At 40.3% G+C, this 21,310-nt stretch overlaps 1 protein-coding gene across 4 annotated transcripts in view; it reads right to left on the bottom strand.

Moving 5' to 3' along the window:
* Positions 1-21,039, bottom strand: part of LOC311298386 (E3 SUMO-protein ligase RanBP2-like) — a 58,707-nt gene extending 37,668 nt beyond the window's left edge. For 2 of the 4 annotated variants that reach the window (XM_084421238.1, XM_084421241.1), the window contains exons 1-7: positions 20,676-21,039; positions 12,426-12,493; positions 12,228-12,339; positions 11,294-11,446; positions 10,960-11,190; positions 10,521-10,663; positions 7,611-7,806 (exon numbers count right to left, since the gene is read on the bottom strand). In XM_084421238.1, coding sequence (XP_084277364.1) covers positions 7,611-7,806; positions 10,521-10,663; positions 10,960-11,190; positions 11,294-11,446; positions 12,228-12,339; positions 12,426-12,493; positions 20,676-20,744 — 972 coding nt within the window. In that variant the 5' untranslated portion in view covers positions 20,745-21,039. The remainder of the gene's footprint in view (positions 1-7,610; positions 7,807-10,520; positions 10,664-10,959; positions 11,191-11,293; positions 11,447-12,227; positions 12,340-12,425; positions 12,494-20,675) is intronic. The other 2 variants (XM_084421240.1, XM_084421239.1) reach the window with 2 other exon arrangements.
* Positions 21,040-21,310: the final 271 nt, after the last annotated feature.

The raw sequence follows: 21,310 nt of genomic DNA, 5'->3' as shown, positions 1-21,310 counted from the left end.
GCCTTAAGATTACACTCACCAAATTTGAAGATGATCAGATTAAAACTCTAGGAGGAGTTCGTTAAAGTACGAGGCCTGAAAATGGCAAAAACTGCACAAAAATCAGAGAGGAAGTTCAAAATGGCTGACTTCCTGTTGTGTTTAGGGCTATGCTCCAAGAGACTTTTTTGTAGGTATTAGGTCGTTACATGTATGTACCGAATTTCGTGCACGTACGTGGAACGTTGCAGGAGGCGCACTCCGTTGAACTTTTATAGGTGGCGCTATCGAGCCATTTTGCCCCGTCCAATTTTGAAACCTATATCAGATGTAAATTTTCGCCAGTTCTGACGCGTGTGCAAAGTTTTGTGAGTTTTCGAGCATGTTTAGGCCCTCAAAAATGCAATTAAATGCGGAGAAGAATAATAATAATAATTAAAGCTGCAAGCAGCGATGAAAGGGCCCTCGCACCCGTGCCATCAACACTTGGTGGCTTTAGGAAGACAGAGCATGGTTGGGAAATGTACATTTAAGGAGGTATATATAGTAAGAGTATGTCAAAGTCAGTTACAAAATGTTTTGTATAATGGTGATAATAGCATGCTTCATGACTCAGCTAAGTGTTGCTAGCATGTTTAGTATGTTTCTAGCATGCTCAGTACACAATAATTATGTGGTTAGTACTGCATTACTGTGTTAACCATGTCAGTTTCTGTTGCCAGTAGGTGGCGTTATGACTATAACTGAATATGAGCATGGATGTGTGTTCAGGACAGAACTCTAATCAAACGTGTCAAGTTTGGTGCAAATTGGACATTGCCTTCTTGAGTAACAACAAAGTAATGTTTCATTGAATTAGCATTCTTTAGCACTTAGCTAAGCACTGTTAGCATGTTTTAACATGTTTCTAGCATGTTTAGAACTCAATGGCATTTTTAACATGTTGCTAGAACGGCATCAACGTGTTAAACATGTCACTTCCTGTTGCCAGTAGGTGGCGCTATTACTATAACTGAACATTCTCATGTAGATGTGTTCAGGCCATGACTCTTATCAAAAGTGTGAAGTTTGGGGCAGATTGGACATTCCATGCCTGAGTTACAGCAAATTCCTATTTAATTGCAATAATAGCATGCTTTAGCACTTAGCTAAAAGTCTGCTAGCATGTTTTAGCATGTTTCTAGTATGTTGTTAACATGTTTAACACTTGCTGGCACTTTTTTATATGTTATTAGGAGTCCATAACAGTGTTAAACATGTCACTTCCTGTTGCCAGCAGGTGGCGCTATGACTGTAACTGAATATAAGCATGGTCATGTGTTCAGGACAGAACGCTTATCAAAAGTGTGAAGTTTGGGGCAGATTGGACATTCCATGCCTGAGTTACAGCAAATTCATATTTAGTTGCAGTAATATCATTCTTTAGCACTTAGCTAAGTGTTTGCTAGTATGTTTTAGCATGTCTCTAGTATGTTGGTAGGATGTTTAGCACCTACTGGCATTTTTTTATATGTTATTAGGAGTCAAGAACAGTGTAAACGTCACTTCCTGTTGCCAGCAGGTGGCGCTATGACTATAACTAAATATGAGCATGGACATGTGTTCAAGAGATAACTCTTATCAAACGTGTGAAGTTTGGGGTAGATTGTACATTGCCTTCTTGAGTAACAACAAAGTCCTGTTTCATTGAATTAGCATGCTTTAGCACTTAGCTAAGTATTGCTAGCATGTTTTAATATGTTTCTAGCATGTTTAGAACTCAATGGCATTTTTAACATGTTGCTAGAACGGCATCAACGTGTTAAACATGTCACTTCCTGTTGCCAGTAGGTGGCGCTATTACTATAACTGAATTTGAGCATAGACATGTGTTCAGGCCATGATTCTTAACAAACGTGTGAAGTTTGGGGCAGATTGGACATTCCATGCCTGAGTTACAGCAAATTCCTATTTAATTGCAGTAATAGCATGCTTTAGCACTTAGCTAAGTGTTTGCTAGCATGTCTCTAGTATGTTGCTAACCTGTTTAGCACTTGCTGGCTCTTTTTTATATGTTATTAGGAGACCACAACAGTGTTAAACATGTCACTTCCTGTTGACAGCAGGTGGCGCTATTACTATAACTGAATATTCTCATGTAGATGTGTTCAGGCCATGACTCTTATCAAACGTGTGAAGTTTGGGGCAGATTGGACATTCCATGCCTGAGTTACAGCAAATTCCTATTTATTTGCAATAATAGCATGCTTTAGCACTTAGCTAAGAGTTTGCTAGCATGTTTTAGCATGCTTCTAGTATGTTGTTAGCATGTTTAGCACTTGCTGGCACTTTTTTATATGTTATTAGGAGTCCATAACAGTGTTAAACATGTCACTTCCTGTTGCCAGCAGGTGGCGCTATGACTATAACTGAATATGAGCATGGTCATGTGTTCAGGACAGAACGCTTATCAAAAGTGTGAAGTTTGGGGCAGATTGGACATTCCATGCCTGAGTTACAGCAACTTCCTGTTTCATGGCGAAACATCGAAATTTGTCAGGCCGCCGAGGACCCGCCCTTCGACGAAAACTCAAGATCTTCGCAATTTAACGTCGCAAAGGCCTTAAGATTACACTCACCAAATTTGAAGATGATCAGATTAAAACTCTAGGAGGAGTTCGTTAAAGTACGAGGCCTGAAAATGGCAAAAACTGCACAAAAATCTGAGAGGAAGTTCAAAATGGCTGACTTCCTGTTGTGTTTAGGGCTATGCTCCAAGAGACTTTTTTGTAGGTATTAGGTCATTACATGTATGTACCGAATTTCGTGCACGTACGTGGAACGTTGCAGGAGGCGCACTCCGTTGAACTTTTATAGGTGGCGCTATCGAGCCATTTTGCCCCGTCCAATTCTGAAACCTATATCAGATGTAAATTTTCGCCAGTTCTGACGCGTGTGCAAAGTTTTGTGACTTTTCGAGCATGTTTAGGCCCTCAAAAATGCAATTAAATGCGGAGAAGAAGAAGAATAATAATAATAATAATAATAATAATAATAATAAACAGAGCAATTCCAAGAGGGTCCTCACACCATCGGTGCTCGGGCCCTAATTAAAGCTGCAAGCAGCGATGAAAAGGGCCCTCGCACCCCTGCCGCCGCCACCCGGCGCCTTTAGGAAAGGCCTTAAGATTACACTCACCAAATTTGAAGCGGATCAGATCAAAACTGTAGGAGGAGTTCGTTAAAGTACAACATCAGGAAATTACGAAAAATGCCCAAAATCTAGGAGGAAGTTCAAAATAGCTCACTTCCTGTTGTGTTTAGGGCTATGCTCCAAGAGACTTTTCTGTAGGTATTGGGTCAATACATGTATGCACCAAATTTCATACCTGTACGTGAAACCAGGAGCCGGGGCAAAATGTGGGGGCAATAATTTTCCGAATTTGCCCCCCCCCAATTCTGAAAACCATATCACACGTAAATTTTCACCACTTCTGAAGCGTGTGCAAAGTTTCATGATTTTTCGAGCATGTTTTGTATTTGCCACACTTCCTGCTACCAGCAGGTGGCGCTATTGCTATAACCAAATATGAGCATGGTCATGTGTTCAGGACAGGACTCTTATCAAACATGTGAAGTTTGGGACAGATTGGAAATTGTATGGCTGAGTTACTGCAGGCTGTCTGTGGTTGCCTAGCAACATCGGATCTGCAAGCAACATTAATATTGAACTTATCTGATCATGCATATATCACCAGAAGGCCGAAATTGGGTGAACATTTGTCAGGCCGCCGAGGGCACACCCTTCGACGAAAACTCTAGATCTTCGCAATTTAACGTCACAACGGCCTTAAGATTACACTCACCAAATTTGAAGAGGATCAGATCAAATCTGTAGGAGGAGTTCGTTAAAGTACAACATCAGGAAATTACGAAAAATGCCCAAAATCTAGGAGGAAGTTCAAAATAGCTCACTTCCTGTTGTGTTTAGGGCTATGCTCGAAGAGACTTTTCTGTAGGTATTGGGTCATTACATGTATGTACCAAATTTCATACCTGTACGTGAAACCAGGAGCCGGGGCAAAATGTGGGGGCAATAATTTACCGAATTTGCCCCCCCCAATTCTGAAAACCATATCACACGTAAATTTTCACCACTTCTGAAGCGTGTGCAAAGTTTCATGAGTTTTCGAGCATGTTTAGGCCCTCTAAAAAGCGATTCATTTTGGAGAAGAAGAAGAATAATAATAAACGGAGCAAAAACAATAGGGTCCTCTCACCATCGGTGCTCGGGCCCTAATAATAATAATAATAAACAGAGCAATTCCAAGAGGGTCCTCACACCATCGGTGCTCGGGCCCTAATTATCATAGTCCGAAAATACTATATTCTACTGTTGATTCTGTTTTAAATCCAGTGGTAAATGTTTGTATAGATGAGTCTGAAACTACATGTGAGTTATTAGGCTGAGACCACAAAATTTCCATTCTAATTCTGACATTTATGACATACCATGGAGCCCTGCTACTTGGTCCTCCTTCGATCCTATTACTCTTCCTATTTGCAAAAATATCATTGCACATTTAAGACCCACTGTCTGTCCTCTTGATGTCATGCCTTCTCACTTTTTTAAGCAAGTTGTAAATATTGTTGGTACAGATGTGCTATTCTTTGTAATCTTGAGTTTGAGCACTGGAATGGTCCCCGATAGTCTTAAACATGCAACAATTACCCCAATGTTAAAGGCCCCAAATTCAGACATATCTGTCTTGGCACATTTTAGACCAATCTCTAATCTACCATTTATGGCCAAAATTTCGGAGAAAGTGGTGTTATTTCAACTACAGGCCTTTCTTAGTACAAACCATATTTATGAAACTTTTCAATTTGGTTTCAGAAAATTACATAGTACTGAATCTGCTCTACTAAAGGTTTCAAATGACATTCTATTGGCTACTGATGCTGGAAATGCTGTTGCTTTGGTTTTACTAGATCTCAGCTCTGCCTTTGATATTGTAAACTCATCTCTCGTTTAAAAAATTGCATTGGCCTTACAGGTACCACTCTTGAATGGTTCTGGGCCTATTTAAGTGATCGTAAGATTTCTGTTCGTATTGGACAACATACATCCTCTACTGTTCCTTTGACTTGTGGTGTCCCTCAGGATTCCATTCTTGCTCCTATTTTATTCATGATATATTTGCTGCCCCTGGGTTCAATCTTTCATAAATATAGGATTTCTTTTCATTTATATGCTGATGATGCCCAGCTGTATCTCCCTTTAAAATCTAATGATAAACATGCAATGGGAGCTCTGATTGATTGTATTCAGGAACTTAAATTATGGTTAACAAATAATTTCTTGACATTAAATGAAGACAAAACCGAAGTGATTCTGTTTGGGCCTAGTGATGCCTTTCATGCCAGCACCTATGACCTTGGTTATTTAACCCAATGGGTCACCACGTGTGCAAAAAATGTAGGTTTTCGTTTTGATTCTGGTCTTAAGTTTGATAAGCAGATCAATGTGGTAGTCAAGTCATGTTTTTTCCATCTTCGTCGTCTAGCTAAAGTCAAATCGTTTTTATCTCAATTGTTTTACTATTGCAATTCGCTCTATTTTGGGATTAATCGGTCATCCATGGAGCGATTGCAAATGGTCCAAAATGCAGCGGCCAGGCTTCTGACTAGCTCACGTAAGCTTCAGCACATCACTACAATTTTGATCTCCTTGAAATGGTTGCCGGTTAAATTCAGAGTAGAATTCAAAATATTAACCCTAGTTTTTAAATCTTTACATAATCTTGCACCAGTCTATCTTCATTCACACAACTCTTCGCGCCCACTTAGATCGGGACACTTAGGAATGTTGTCCATCCCTAGGTCTAGATTGAAACACCGTGGTGATCGAGCTTTTTCTATTGCTGGTCCAACACTCTGGAACAAGCTTCCTGTAGCCATCCGAACAGCAACATCTTTTTTTGTTTTTAAATCTATGCTTCGATCCTATTTTACAGCATGTACAGCACTTTGGTCAACCTAGGGTTGTTTTTAAATGTGCTTTATAAATAAAGAAAAGAAAGAAAGAAGAAAGACCCAAGTGGCAACGGCTGGGATTGAAGTGAGGACTGGTCAGAAATGGAAGGCTGAGGAAGCTGTTCGACAAGCAGAGGCTAGATTACATCACAAAAGGCTGGTGGGGGTTGTAACAAGAGGTAGGGCTGGACTGGGTTCCTTTTCAACTCCCCACATAGACACCATCAAAGGGAAGGAAAAGCGCCGTTTAGTCCAGGAGGAGTTGAGAGCAGTGGTCGAGGAGGAGAGAACCTGCAGGACAGTAGGAATGAGGCAACAGGGTACCTGGATAAGATGGGAGAGCGTGATCCAGAGGAAGGTGACATGGGCGGAGCTGTGGAAGGCAGAGCCACAGCAGATCAAGTTTCTCATCCAGGCGGTATACGATGTGCTTCCCAGCCCATCAAACATTCACATATGGGGCAAGGTGGAGTCACCAGCATGCCCACTGTGCTATAAGCGTGGAACCCAAGAGCACATTCCGAGTTGCTGCACAAAGGCACTGGGAGAGGGAAGGTACAGGTGGAGGCATGACCAGGTGCTGAAGGCCATTGCTATAGGAGTCGAGTGGGCCAAGCGCTCCTGCCCCTCCAAGCAAGCCATTGCATACCATCTGCAGGCACCCTGGCCACTGCGTGGGACTGGAAGCTATTAGTGGACTTGGAGAGGCAACTCAAGTTCCCCAACCACGTTGTGACCACCACCTTAAGACCAGATGTCGTTCTTTTGTCTGATTCCACCAAACAAGTAGTTCTGTTGGAGCTTACAGTCCCTTGGGAAGACCGCCTGGAAGACGCTTTTGAGAGGAAGCTCTCCAAGAACGAGGGACTGGTCAGCGAGTGTCGACAAGCCGGATGGAGAGCAAGGTGATGTAGGATGCAGGAGCTTTGTAGCCCAATCCCTGTCCAGATTCTTCAGTCTGATGGCATTGATGGAGTGAGGAGAAGAAGAGCCATCCGCAATACCACTGAAGCAGCAGAGAAAGCCTCAAGATGGCTATGGCTCAAGAGAGGATATCCATGGGGGCAGTTTAGCTAGATTTGCCAACTGGACACAAGCTGGGGTCTGACAGCTGGGTCGCCTGTATGAGGGTGTATGATGTTGAAAGACGCCAAAACACCCAATGATTCCAGGAACATCACTGAAGATGTGTCCAGTAGCATCAGTAGATGTATTTGCACAGCCATTTCAGTAAGTTGTTCTGTATCTTTCAACATTCCTTATGATGTTCGTTCATGTTTATTTGCTGCTGTAACTAGTAGTAAAGAGGAAAAGATGATGGTGTCATCTGTAACCACACACTAAAGAGCGCTAAAACGGTATTTATCGTTTGAATTTCGTAAAATGGACAGAATTTGATAGAGGAGACTTTGTTTCAAATCAGAAGTAACAAATCTTATTGCAATTTATTGGATGGGAAGTGCTACAAAGCTTTGTTCATTCATCAACTGATCAGTACATACTGAAAGATCGATTCTTGGTATTTATGAATCCATATCGGTTCTTCAAAATGAGAATTGGTTGAAATCGAGAAATCAATATTTTTTCCCCAGCCCTAGAGGAAGCGCACATCATACCTGATAGGCCACGAGATAACAGAGCGCGGCTAAATCCCGCACGGCCCTCCACTGCTGCAGCCCGTCCTGCGCCGTCTTCAGCAGCTGCGTCCCGGCGTACAGGTACAGCTGAGCCCTCGTCTCCGTGAACACCTCCGACAGCTCGTCCAGAGTGTTCGTGGCCGTGTTCTTCAGAGACTGCATCGCACGGTCCAAGCTGCAGCAGAAACATGGCGTGAACATTTCATGAACGCATGAACCTGAAGTCTGCTGACCGAAGCACTGACGTTATCTAGCAGGCTAACATTGAAGAAAAGACATCTATGAGTCTGGGTGAAAACTGCTACCATCATTTACCAGCCAAAGTGGCTTTATGAACTTATTACTGTCAATTAAAAACCTGATTAATTTGTTGTAACTAAGAAAGAAAATTAAGGAAAATATTTTCTTTTTGACATATAGAACCTGTTGAGCAAAAACCCCCAAAAACTGAAAGACTAGTAGTGATAGTGCAGGCAAGCGTCACTGTTACTGCTACAAACTAGTGATGCTCTGAAGTGAATAAAGTTTATTTAATGATAAATTAATCAAATTCATTTAATAATCAACACTCAAAGTTCACTACAAACATTTAAATTGCCCTTAAGGCAGTTTTTATATCAACCTTTAATGATATGTTGAAATATAAACATTTAAACGTGGCTGTCATAACTTGTTTTCATGATAATTTATTCAAGCATACATTAAGTTAAAATATAATGAATATGTAGTATAAAATGTTATAATAAATGTTCACCTAACCCTATTTTAACATTTCTGTTCATGCATTCCTTTTGTAACATTAGCTTTCCGAAAACGGTTTGATTAGAAAAAATACTGCTTAATAAGGTAAAAAAAAAAAAAAAAGGCCTATATTTTATAACAGAGCTTGAATGAAACTTTATACAAAGAGCTTGTGGCTAAACCGAGTGGATCCTCAAACTGTCGGCAAAACCTCATACAGAAGCTCAATCCGCCTCAATCGTGAATGTCCTGCACGCATTTTGGAGACTGTCTTTGCTTGTTTGCAGTGCAAGGGTAAACAAAGAACTGGTTCTATGAATAAGTACAGCTTTTTCTTCATTCGAAACACAATGTGTGTAAAGGCTAATGTTTTATGTATTTATGGAGTGGAGAAGAGTGTCTTAGTCAGGTATTTGCCTGGGCATAGCACTTCATCTTTTATAACACAAGCTTTTTGCCAAATATATAGCTACATAGCTACAATAACTTTGTAACCTGTAAGTTAATAAAACTTAATGCGAGGCACTCAGATCTAACTCAGATGCGGCCGTTCTAATGACGGATAAAACACAAATCTTAGACTTTCACTGGTGAAACACATCAAAACTCTATTTGAGCTTGATTTTGGAAAATACAATATAACGAAATGCAAGAGTCTGACTATACATAAAGCCACAATACTAACTTTGACAACAAGGTGTTTAATAATTTAAACATACATTTTATTTTAAATATCCTGAATAGTAGCAGTTCTACACTAGTTCTACACTAACCTGTAATTAGTCACCTGTAATCATCCCAGTGGATGCTCACACTGGTGGTGGTTGAGGAGAGATTCCCTGATATGATTGTAAAGTGCCAAAGCACACCCAAAGGTGTACAGTAGTACATGTGAAAGCACTATATAAATGCCTCATTCATTCATTCATTCATTCAACCTGCAATTTTCACTGGTTTTAAAGCACACCACGCTGGATATAACCTGCCATGGTGACAAGGGGATGGATTCTGGAATCCACTGCTGCTTCACTGTATATCTAATATTAATAAATATCAAATGAGTTGAATGACTTCTCTAAGCTTATGTGATTTTACTAAGTTACAGAAGTTACCAGTATGATTACTGAAATCATGTGAAATGTTCTTTTCATGTATTCTCTAATGTCTGTATTTGATATCTGAATGCAGTAACAGTGCTTGCTTATTTAGCCCGGCTTCCAGAGATGAAATATGGACTCGGTTTGTTTGAGAAAGGTCTTCAACATGTTAAAACTGTTATATCTGTTCTTCTAGCTCACCATGACAGCTATAGGTCACAGGGGTCATTGGAACCAATAGTTTAAGTGAACATTTCTTAGTTAAAGTCTTTACTTTACTATGTTAGATTAAAGTGTCCTCTCACTGAGAGAAAGAACATGTTATATGGATGTTTTGAGAAAACTCTCCTGTTTATTGTTAAAGCCCGACCAAATCCAACCTTGAAGAAGCTGTGTGTGTGTGTGTGTGTGTGTGTGGTAGTATTCTTGGTTACAGGTTAAGGAACCACTGGCATTATTGGAGATGGACTGAGTTGTTGTTGTTCTGGACATGCTGGCTCCCAAAAACCCAAATCTGCGACCCGGAAGGTCACGACGTGCCTAACTTCAGGGTCCGAGTATCAGCCGCATAATCAATGGAGATATGCTTCCGTCTATCTGTATCTGTGCGGAAAATTACTATGTTTATCTATTTCTTAGCCAATCAGAATCATTCAACCTGAAGCGATGACGTAGCGTAGACCTTGGTGAAGGGAATAACTGTTGATCTTTGTAACTGTAAACGGGGCGGCCTACAAACTCCTGTGAGTCGTGAAGCTGAACTTCTGCTGATGAAACTGCAAACTATCTTCAGTAAAAAAAAAAAATCTTCAATTTATTATAATTCTGACCCTTCTTTTAAATTGACTGCACTTCTAACTCCTGGTCTTCATGAATCATATCTGGTCCTTTGGTCTTTAACTGTATTATCCCCTTACAGTGGCATTATTGTTCTCCAGCTGTTTTATTGATGCCTTTTATGTGGTTGAAACACTGATTGATTGATTACACGAGACATGATTAATTTCAGCAAGTGTTGTGGTAGTGTCCAGACAGGCTGGTGTTGCCGTACCTCCTGAGAGCATCAGCGCTCTCCTCGCAGCTCTTCTCCTTCAGCGTCAGTCGGACGCGGCTGCAGAGCGCTAACAGCAACTCTTTGTGAAACTTGCGCGACGCCTGCTCGTTCAACGCCACGCTCGGCCGGCAGAGATGCTCCTGAAACACAGAAGACTGATCACTCTCTCGATATCACCAACTTCCCCTGATCTGCTCAAACCTTTCATGGTCACATCAAAACAGACAGAACGCAAAACATCCTTCTCTATCCCAGAAGAGCAAGTACTGACACTAGAGCTGCACGATTACATCGTCAAAAGATGGTATTTACAATAGAATCCAACACCTATTGAAAGTAACTTGATGCTTCAAATAAAGATTGTAAAATCTCCCAAAAAGCAACCTAGTTAAGAGTCAGCTCGTCTAACATAAGAGGAGATGAGACGATCACTGACCTGAAGGGTGCTGACAAGAAGCTCATACCACTCCAGACGGTCCCTCAGAAGCCCAGTCTTCTCCACCTCCAGACAGTGCTTCACCGCCTCCTCGTGCCGGCCGTCTGCGCTGTACAGACGCACCAGCCGCTCATTGATGTAGGAGTCGTCGGGCCGCAGCTTGAGCTCAGACTGAAGCAGCTCGTACAGCTGGATGGAGCCGTTCTGTCCTCGTGTGCTCAGAAGCTTCTCCTGCATCAGAGAGAGAGAGGGTGAACTCAGAGGACAGCTGGTGTGTTCAGAGCAGGTGATGGGATGGGAATGAGATGGGATGGGATGGGATGTGCGCACTGACCCTCAGGTTGAAGATGTTGGGATGTCCCGGCAGTAGCTTGGCAGCTTTCTCCACCCATAACTCAGCCCGGTTGTCAGGCTCCGGTTTCCCGCACAGCAGCTCCGCCAGCTTCAGAACCAGGTCTGGCTGAGCCGGATTCAGATCCACTGAGCGCTGGAGTTCAGAAACAAACATCAGCATTACATGCTTAAACTTTAAACGTGCATTAGAAGTTCAACAATACAACAACCTTGGAAACAAAGGGAAGAATAATCCTGATGTGCTTCTCCTGGACTAACTGTGTTATAACTGAATGTGAGGAGAGAGAAACTGATACCCACGAGATAAACCAACACGGGTTACGATCAACAAACTTCCATTTCTGTAAAACAGGTCTCATCGCTTCTGGTTCAGGTGTGTGTAAGCGCTTCAATATAGAGCTGTTTTACTCAAGACAGAGTTACCAAAGATGAGCATAACCGATGTTTATCGTATACGCAGATTGATATCTATACGTTTTTTTTTTTCTTCTTACTATTATTTGGTTATTAAAAGGTAATAACAGCTTGAGCTGATGAACCAGAGCAGATTTGTACAGGCAGCTCATGTACAGATAGAGTTCACTGCATTCACTCACTGTGAAGCCGCTCTGAGACGCTGAAAACACCGGATCATGAGCTGACGGCGTATTAATGAACACAGAGCCGCGCTTCACTCTGAAACATGCAGCGCAACACACTATATCACTGAATATCAACACACAGACTGCAGTGTGTCCGAGAGAGAGAGGAAACGCAGGAGTTACCCGTGTATCAACACTGCAGAAACGTTTCAGATAATTTTGTATGCATGTATATTGTCCAGCACTATTATCGTTAAACTCCACAGCTGAAGTGTGTATTCAAAGACCACTGCCGTAGAGAAACATGTCAGAGTAAATGAAGGGAATCCGAACCTTGTAACATCCCACAGCTTTGTCCGTTTCCCCGTCCCGTTCGAACAGCTGCCCGAGGAACTTGTGCGCTTTAGGATCCTTCGGCTTTACAGTCAAATACTCCCAAACATGCCTATGACCCAATGGTGTGAGAGAAACACATCACTTCACAGAGAAACCAGGCATTAGACAGAAGACAGAGCAAAGGAGTTAGCCTACCTTTTAGCAAGCTCATATTCTTTAGCCTCAAAGTATAGTTTGGCAAACAGAAACCCTTGCATTGACTTCTGCAAGACACAAAACAGGTTAGTGTCACAATTAAACAATATCTGTGTGATAATGTATATATGAACTGTATACCATATAATATTCAGCTTAAATCTTTAACTCTGTAAACCCTAAAGTTGAAAGTTATTAACTGTACAGAGCAGAGGAAACTATTATACTTCAATGCAATTGAAATGAATGAATCTCAATGAGTATTTAGAACAGAGTTGATGAATCTGGCACATCTGATGAACGGAGTTTCTGGAAAAGCTGCTGGAACTCAAGGTTCGGTGAACTCAATGAGAAATACTGTGCGAGATCACTCATACTATTTGATTGCATTCAACACGGTCTAGGTGGTGCTCAGTTCCCATCATGCACTGCGACTCAAATGGATAATCCAGGGTTCGTACACATTTCTACCAATACATTTCCATGACTTTTGAAAAATAATCGTGACCCAACGTTCCATGAAACATCTGTGTATGTAAAATAATATAGATAAAATGAATAAATAAATAAATGGATAAAATCCATGTTTAAACAGCATATGTGTAACGATCACCAGTGAGAGTGCCCGGGAATACCATCAAGATAATGAGACACAGTTCTGACCTATCATCCATTATCACATTCACATTCATAAGGACTTGACGAGCGATGCTGCACTGGCGGACCAGACAGTAAAAAAAGAGTGACTGACATGTATGCACATAAATCACAGTCACACAGACACTCTCAGAGTAATATTGTAAGTTACTGCATAATACATTTTCAATTAGTAGAATAGTACAGCATCACGATACACAGTCTCACTTGTAGCCATGTCTTTCAACTATTATAATATTTTGAAGGGCAAAAACAGGACCTTTTAATTGGCATTCTGATTTTAATCACCAACTGTCGCTTTAGCGCGAGGCCCTGTCCAGTCACAGACTTGGTACTGTCAGTAGCATATAGCATTAGCTCCCCAGCCTGAGCTAACTCGATCACGTCGAGCTAGGTGGGTGTGGTTTCAGATAGCCAGGCTCCTCAGCCCCGCCCACGCCCCGCCTCTTTGCACATATTCTGTTATCCGGGAGTGACACGAGGTGACGCGAGGCCAAGATGGCGATGGCCAGCTCCGCCCACTTTAGGCTTCAAAAATGCTCTTCAGAAACCTATGGGTGACGTCACGCACACTACGTCCATTTTTTTTTTACAGTCTATGGAAGCAACGCAGATCTGTGAACACCTTCATTACCTCAAAAACAAAGACTCAGAGACTTCAGTATTCCTCTGATTTTGATCGGGTTTGGAAGACATGTTGTCCTGTTTACCTTGGATTTACCGCAGAAGAACACGATTTGAAGATGAGAGATTTTTAGGTAAGGAATTTACACTCATAATAGTAAGCATGTTATTGTTGCATAAACTTTACATTGTAGCAACTAGTCAAAATGGTGCCAGACTAAAATGTATATAGACATAAACATGTAGAAATATGAACTATAGACAGGTAGGCAACCTTTCGATGCTAAATTTATATACATGTACAACACAAGGATGTTTTTTAGATAATAAAACACAGCATGATATACAAGTAGGCTAGTATGAGTGTTTATACTCTAATATGGTGAATATTATAATGTTTAGACCCGTGTTTAATGTTAAATCTGCTCAAAAGTAGATATGTATAATGTGGTAGGTTAACAATAATGTTTCATAGTTTGAAGCGGCTCGATCGCTTCAGTAAGTGTTCTCTGCTCGCGCTGTGCGTTTGAAAAGCAAAACGTGCCAAAGATTAGGCTTCATGTTTTTACTCCATCTCATTTCATAACGAGTGGAAACATTTGAAGTAACATTTGATAATCTATATATTTTTCTCTAGTGTAGTGTTACTGAAGTGTTCCTTAGGCCGCCAGGCTATTGTTGTTGTTATTTTATGCAGCCCTACACGTATATGTCAGCACAACAACATATACATACCCAACAAATCTGGTGTTCAATTATATAATATAGTCTTTTATATATATATATACAGTATATATATTTTTTTTTTTTGGTAAATTTTAAATCACAATTTTAACACATGGTCACTATTTCAGGTTTTTAAAATTCTTTTTACAGGGACCAGATACCACTGATGAGTCCTTCTGACTTCAACATTCACATCAGTCTCTGTACATGAACATGGTAAAGTGAAAAATCAAACACCTTGAAAATTACAGGTATGTACTATGTTTCAGGAATGGCACAAATGTGTGTGACTGCTCAAGTCTCTGTCTTTACATCAGTGTGTTCAATAATGTGCTTTTTTTGTCCTTTATGATGTATCTTTGGATTATGTTTTGTTGTAAATAAATCCAAACAATCAAAAAGCCATTCTTTTTTAAATCTCTCTTCATTCTTTATGCAAGTTCCCTCACAGTCCCACGTCTAATTGGGCCATTAGGGGAGGGTCTTTGTCTTTCTCAGGTGTGAAATACATCAATATTCATGATTCATGCCCTCCTCGCATACAGCTTTCTCACACAAAACATGTCTTACAAATTTTAAATCAATATTTTGTTTTATCTGAGTACTCAGGATGATTTTCACATAGTTTTGGAGCAAATATTCTAGGCTACGTGATACAATTTTCAAAAGTCTCGTGAAGAAATAATCAGTATGGGTTTCATAACCAGCTCCTCAACACCACCAAAACGAAGGAGCTCATCGTGGACTTCAGGAAAGTGTCAAGAGGCACACACGACACCATCCACATCAATGGAATGGCTGTTGAGCGTGTCTCCAGTTTCAAGTTCCTGGGGACCCACATCTCGGCGGACATGACCTGGACAACCAACACCTCCAGCCTGGTCAAGAAGGCTCACCAGCGCCTTTTCTTCCTGAGGACACTGAGGAAGAATCAGCTTTCCTCCACTATCCTGGTGAACTTCTATCGCTGTGCAATAGAAAGCATCCTGACCAACTGTGCTACAGTGTGGTATGGGAGCTGTTCTGTTGCAGAGCGCAAGGCACTGCAGCGGGTGGTGAAAACCGCCCAGCGCATCACTGGGACTCCACTACCTGCCATCGAGCACATCCAGAGGAAACGCTGTCTGCATCGAGCTCGCAGCATCCTTAAGGACTCCTCTCACCCAGCCCACAGACTGTTTTCTCTCCTGCCCTCCGGCAGGCGTTTCAGGTGCCTCCGGACCAGGACCAGCAGACTAAAGAACAGTTTTTTCCCCAGAGCTGTCTCTTTATTAAACTCTAACCCTCATTGATCCCACTCCCCTCATATACTGACTGACTCTCCTCTCCCTCCTCACACCTGCCTCCATTTTGTTATTTGCAATACTATAATGTTCATTTGCACTGCTGACTGTTATTACAGTAACAACTGTTTACATATGCATCTTGCACTACTACCTTGACTGGAATATGCTCAATTTGCACTGCCGACTGTTTATTTACAGTACCGACTGTTATATATACATTGCAATATCGTACCTTAACTGTAATATGCAATTACTTTCCACTGCACTTTCACTCGGATAGCTTCTGTCCAAACTTTATTTGCACTACTTTAAATCCATTGTTATACTGCTCATTAGCCTAACTATACATATATCTATTTGTTAAATTCTGTTTATAGTAATAGCCATCTGTATATTATGCTCACATTCTGTTTATAGTAACAGCCATCTGTATATATATTCATAGTACATATCTATCTGTAAAATTCTGTTTATAGTAACAGCCATCTGTATATTATATTCAGTACATATCTATCTGTAAACATTCTGTTTATAGTAATAGCCATCTGTATATTATTATATTCAGTACATATCTAGCTGTAAACTCTGTTCACAGTAATAGTTATCTGTATATTATATTCATAGGACAATCTATCTGTAAATTTTTGTTTATAATAGTATTCAACTCTATATTTATTCAGTACATATCCATGTTCTGCACTTATGGAACCACTGTATATCCTGCACTTGCTGCTATTGCACTTCTGGTTAGACCTAAACTGCATTTCGTTGCCTTGTACCTGTACTTGTGTAATGACAATAAAGTTGAATCTAATCTAATCTAATCTAATGACCTTATTTCAGTGACAATTATTTTTATTTTTTTGGTATTTTCACAAACCACGCATAAATGTCATTATCTCAAAACTACAAGCTTTTACATACATGCTGCTGATATATTATTGTAGCAGAGTTTGTGCTGAATACAGTGTAATCAGACTTTAGCCATGAAAATGTCACAAGTAACAGAAATAAGCACAAATGTCAGAGCATGTCAGAACACCTCCAGGGCCAGAAAACAGCTCAGACCCCAGAGGGTTAAAGTCCTTTTAAACCGGAGTGACTCGAGTCCTATTTCTCTGAGAGGAGCTTCTCTGTGGAGATGGCCAGGTTCACCCATCGCCGGCTTCTGTCACGGCTGGAGTGCAACAGAGATATATTTTGGGCCCGATTTTCTTCTTTTTATATATGCTTATATTATGCGGATGATACCCAGTTATACATGTCAACCTAGTAAGTCTACGTCCTCATCTGATTTGTTAGCCTGTGTAAATGACATTAAAAGTTGGATGGGCGATAATTTTCTTCAGTTAAATGAAAACAAGACTAAAGTCCTTTTATTTGGTTCCCCTCATTTGGTAGACGTCCTGAGCTCTAGTTTAGAGGACCTCTGCAAGCCAATATCCGCACTCATGTAAAGAACTTGGGTGTTGTTGTTGATTCTGAGTTAAAATTCGACAAACAAATAAACTCTGTTGTCAGAGCCAGTTTTTTCCAATTTATTTCAACAAGACTTGATTATTGCAATGCTCTGTATGCCATACCTGTCAACATTTGGGTACCAAAATACGGGAGACCACATGCGGTTTCATGTCATCTACATTACACACCCCATCGCCAAATCATAGAGAAATTCAGTTAAAACAGTTGTATTCATCAAAACAGATTTCTAAAATAAGGTATATGCCACAAATCTGGCTACAGTTTTCAAAACTGAACAGGTGATGTTGTGTAATATTCAGTTACTGTAAGAAACTGTTCCAGCGGGTGGAGTTTACTGTACTGGATATTACACAACATCACCTGTGTATACTCCCATTAACTGGAACAGGTTTTCACAGGAACTGAATATTACATCCAAATATTGTTATGTAATCAGTCAGCATATTGTTGTGTAACTTCACCTATTGGAACAGTATTTCACAATTTTTCACAGGAACTGAATATTACAAACAACGATTGCGAAAGCGTGCACGGATTATGAATTTGTTCACGGTTACCGTTATACGTAGTTTTTTTTTTTTTTCTGTATAGTTCTATTTTGTTAATAAATTTTGCATTCTATTTTGGCTTTCTCGGGTGTCCCTATTTTTGTTGTGTCCTATTTGAGCGAAATGGGTACGGATTGAAAAACCAAAGCAACTGTACGGTTTACAGATCTGAGCACAGCTGAGACTCTTTCTCTGGTAGCCTACTTTTGGCATAGGATATTTATTTCCGTCAAGGTCAGGCTGCGATGTCAAATGTATTCCCAGGAGTGAGTGATGCGCTTTCCGCTTTTAAAGTTTTATAAAATAAATAAGATATGGCTTGAATGGTTTAAAAGCATTAGAAAGAATAAAAGCGCATCATATAATGTAACGCCACGCAGCCAAAGGATGACAGACAAAAAGCGGATGCTGCGTTAATTGTGTTAAATATTTACTCACCACTGAGTCTTTTCCCATTTCTACCAGTAACGCTTATTCAACTTCCCGCCTCTACTACCTGCGCAGATATCAACAGCACAACTGGGCTGTAGGTTGCCAGGTTGAGCTCACAAATGGGTTGGAATGTGTATGATGTGTTGATTGCGCGAGTAGGATGGGTTTCATACAAGATCTGGCAACTGGACAACCTTGGAATAATACATTGATGTGATTATTCATATATAACGACGTTTGGGCCATACAAATAATGGGAGTTTCACGGGAGAAATAACAAAACGGGAGGGGGGCGGGAGATGGGTGTGAAATACGGGAGACTCCTGGGGAAAACGGGAGTGTTGACAGGTATGCTGTGTGCTGGTATTAACCAGTTTTCCCTATCACGTCTGCAACTGGTTCAAAATGCTGTAGTTCGCTTTTTAATGGGGAAGAAAAAGCCTGAGCATATCAACCCTATTTTGTTACATTTACATTGTCTACCTGTCAGATACAGAATTGATTACAAGCTTTTAACATTGGCATTTAAAGCTTTGCACGGTCTGGCTCCAGTTTACATCTCAGACCTTATTTGTCCATACTCTGCCCAAAGATCTCTCATCCTCTGACAAACTATGAACCATCCCATTGTCTCGCTTGAAATCTAAAGGAGACAGAGCCTTCTCCATATGTTCCTCTAAGCTGTGGAATTCACTACCTCAATCTGCTAAGTCATCTCTAAAAAAAAAAAAAAAACTATCTTTTTTCTCAGGCCTATTCAGAACTTTGGATGTGTTAGTCTTAGTGAGTAAAGTTATTAAGTCTTGATTATTATAATTTTTTTTATGGTTGCTAATTAAAATTTACAAGTATACTCTGTATTTTTGTGTGACTTAATTTAATTGTGTTTTTGTGAAGCACCTTGGTCAGCAGAAATGTTGTTTTAAGGTGCTATATAAATTAGTGACCTTGACCTATCTGGAACGTTCTTGGTAATCTTATAATGTTAGGAGAATAGTGGCAATGTTGAGAGTTGGTTATTTGATGGTAATGAAATTACGGGCATGCGACGTCGTAGTTACTTTGTCAATGCGTCAAGTCATTAGGCTTGTTTGAGATGAGCAAAATCTGCACAGAACCGATCACCGGTGATCAGCGCGAGATGCATGCCGGTTAGAGATGTGTTGAGTGCGGTCCGCCTGGCTCTGATGTCAGGCTGACGTATGTCTGAGACTCTCGCGAGCGCGAGGCGCACGTGTCGGATTCTGCAGTCGAGCGCAGTTGCTCTCCAAACGACTTACTGACGACACAGCTTAATGCTCATTGGTTTAAACAACCGTGATATATTGATCTCTTTTCAAATGTTTGATTTCAAAGTTTTATGTGTATAAATTATGTGTGAATATTCCCAAATCTCTGACAGTGCAATCTCTATATGGGTTATGTGATGCCATATATATATATATATATATATATATCACATGTCCGTATTAAAGAAAGAATTATTGATAAACACGTATTTGTAATGGAATTAAATGGAATGGAATTTAATAAAATGGAATTAAAGTACTTTGGGTGTCTTGTTCATTATATTTATTTTCATCATATAAAAGCAACATAACTTAAATTACATCCAGTTTAGCACCGTACACGAGCGTGAATCCTGCGATATCCATCTCTGATCTCACAGGTGTGTGACTCTGATCCACTAGAGAAGAGAGAGATCTGTCCATCTCTGATCTCACAGGTGTGTGACTCTGATCCACTAGAGAAGAGAGAGATCTGTCCATCTCTGATCTCACAGGTGTGTGACTCTGATCCACTAGAGAAGAGAGAGCTGTACATCTTGCCTGCACTTTCTTCACTCCTCCTCTACTCTAGTCTAGACTACACTTCAGGCGAGGCGCATCTCAAACAAGCCTATTATATGACCAAAAAGTACGGATTACGTAACTGTTACGTAATGTGTTAGCTGGGTTTCGCTTCAGCAAACTGTCGGAAATGAAAGTGAAAGTAAGCTACAAGAAGTTGCAGATGTTTAATACACAATCACCATCATTAAAAGTAAAGAAACTGAATGATTTTAGCAGTGCTGTTGCCGCTCTCTCCCATTAGCCTACAGTTTTTGATTTTTAAATTACCTGTTGAAAAATATCTCAATAGCTCCAGCTCATATTTGTTGCTTTCGGTGACGTGAACTCAATTACATTTGCATATAGTCTACAGCGCAGGAATTGACGGTCGGATTTATATCCGTTTTGCGGAGACACATTTATGTGACCAAGTGTAAATAAAATATTTTTGATAATAGCTATCTGCTCAGTAAAAACGCGTGAAGTGAACCGGTGTGTGTAATCAGCTCTGAAACTCCACTGAGGCGTTTCTGTCAGCATTTGCGAGGAGAAGAGAAGCGAGGCTGAGTGACTTTGAAACAGTGAAGTACTTAAGGAAAGTTCATGCGATATAAATAACACTGAAGACATCGTCGTCTTATTCCTGACATTATCATAACTTACCGGTTTCTGAGAGGGAGAGTCTTGAGCTACAGAAATATATCTCTCCACCTCAGCTTTATTCCTCCTCATGGCTGCTGTGCTGTCTCACTCTCTCCTTCTCCGCTGTTTTAGAGGATCATTAAACACAGAGGAGCGTCTGAGGTGATCTATGGCTGCTCAACACACGATCACAATGACATAACTCAGGTAAACTTCCAAGCGGAAGTGATCATCCCTATGCCCTCCTCCCTTCGAAGGGAGCCCTTGAGGTGGATACTGAAGGGAGCAACGAAAGACAATGCAATTCCCTCTTTTTTTTTTTCTTTTTTTTTTTATTGCTCAAGAACAAAATAACATTATCAAGGAACTACACATACATAAAAAACAAGACATTAAAAAACAAGAAAACATACATATACAAGGAAGTGCATGTATTTACTTTAAATATTTCTTCATAATATTGTATAAATCGTAGGGATTTTTTATTATTTATATAACGAAGAGAATGAAGAAGTGAGTTTAATTCAGAGTCAAAATAAGGATAAGACAGATGTTATTTGCAATTTTTTGTTTATGAATAAAGAATTTTCCGTAGGCTATAGAATAAAGAAATTAACAACGTAGCCTACTCTAGGGGTTTATTTTTATCGTCATTA

This window comes from Rutilus rutilus (genome assembly GCF_951802725.1).
Source record: "Rutilus rutilus genome assembly, chromosome: 10".
NCBI lineage: Eukaryota > Metazoa > Chordata > Actinopteri > Cypriniformes > Leuciscidae > Rutilus > Rutilus rutilus.
The sequence above is the reverse complement of the archived record's forward strand: the minus strand, read 5'-3'. Positions and strand labels throughout refer to the sequence as shown.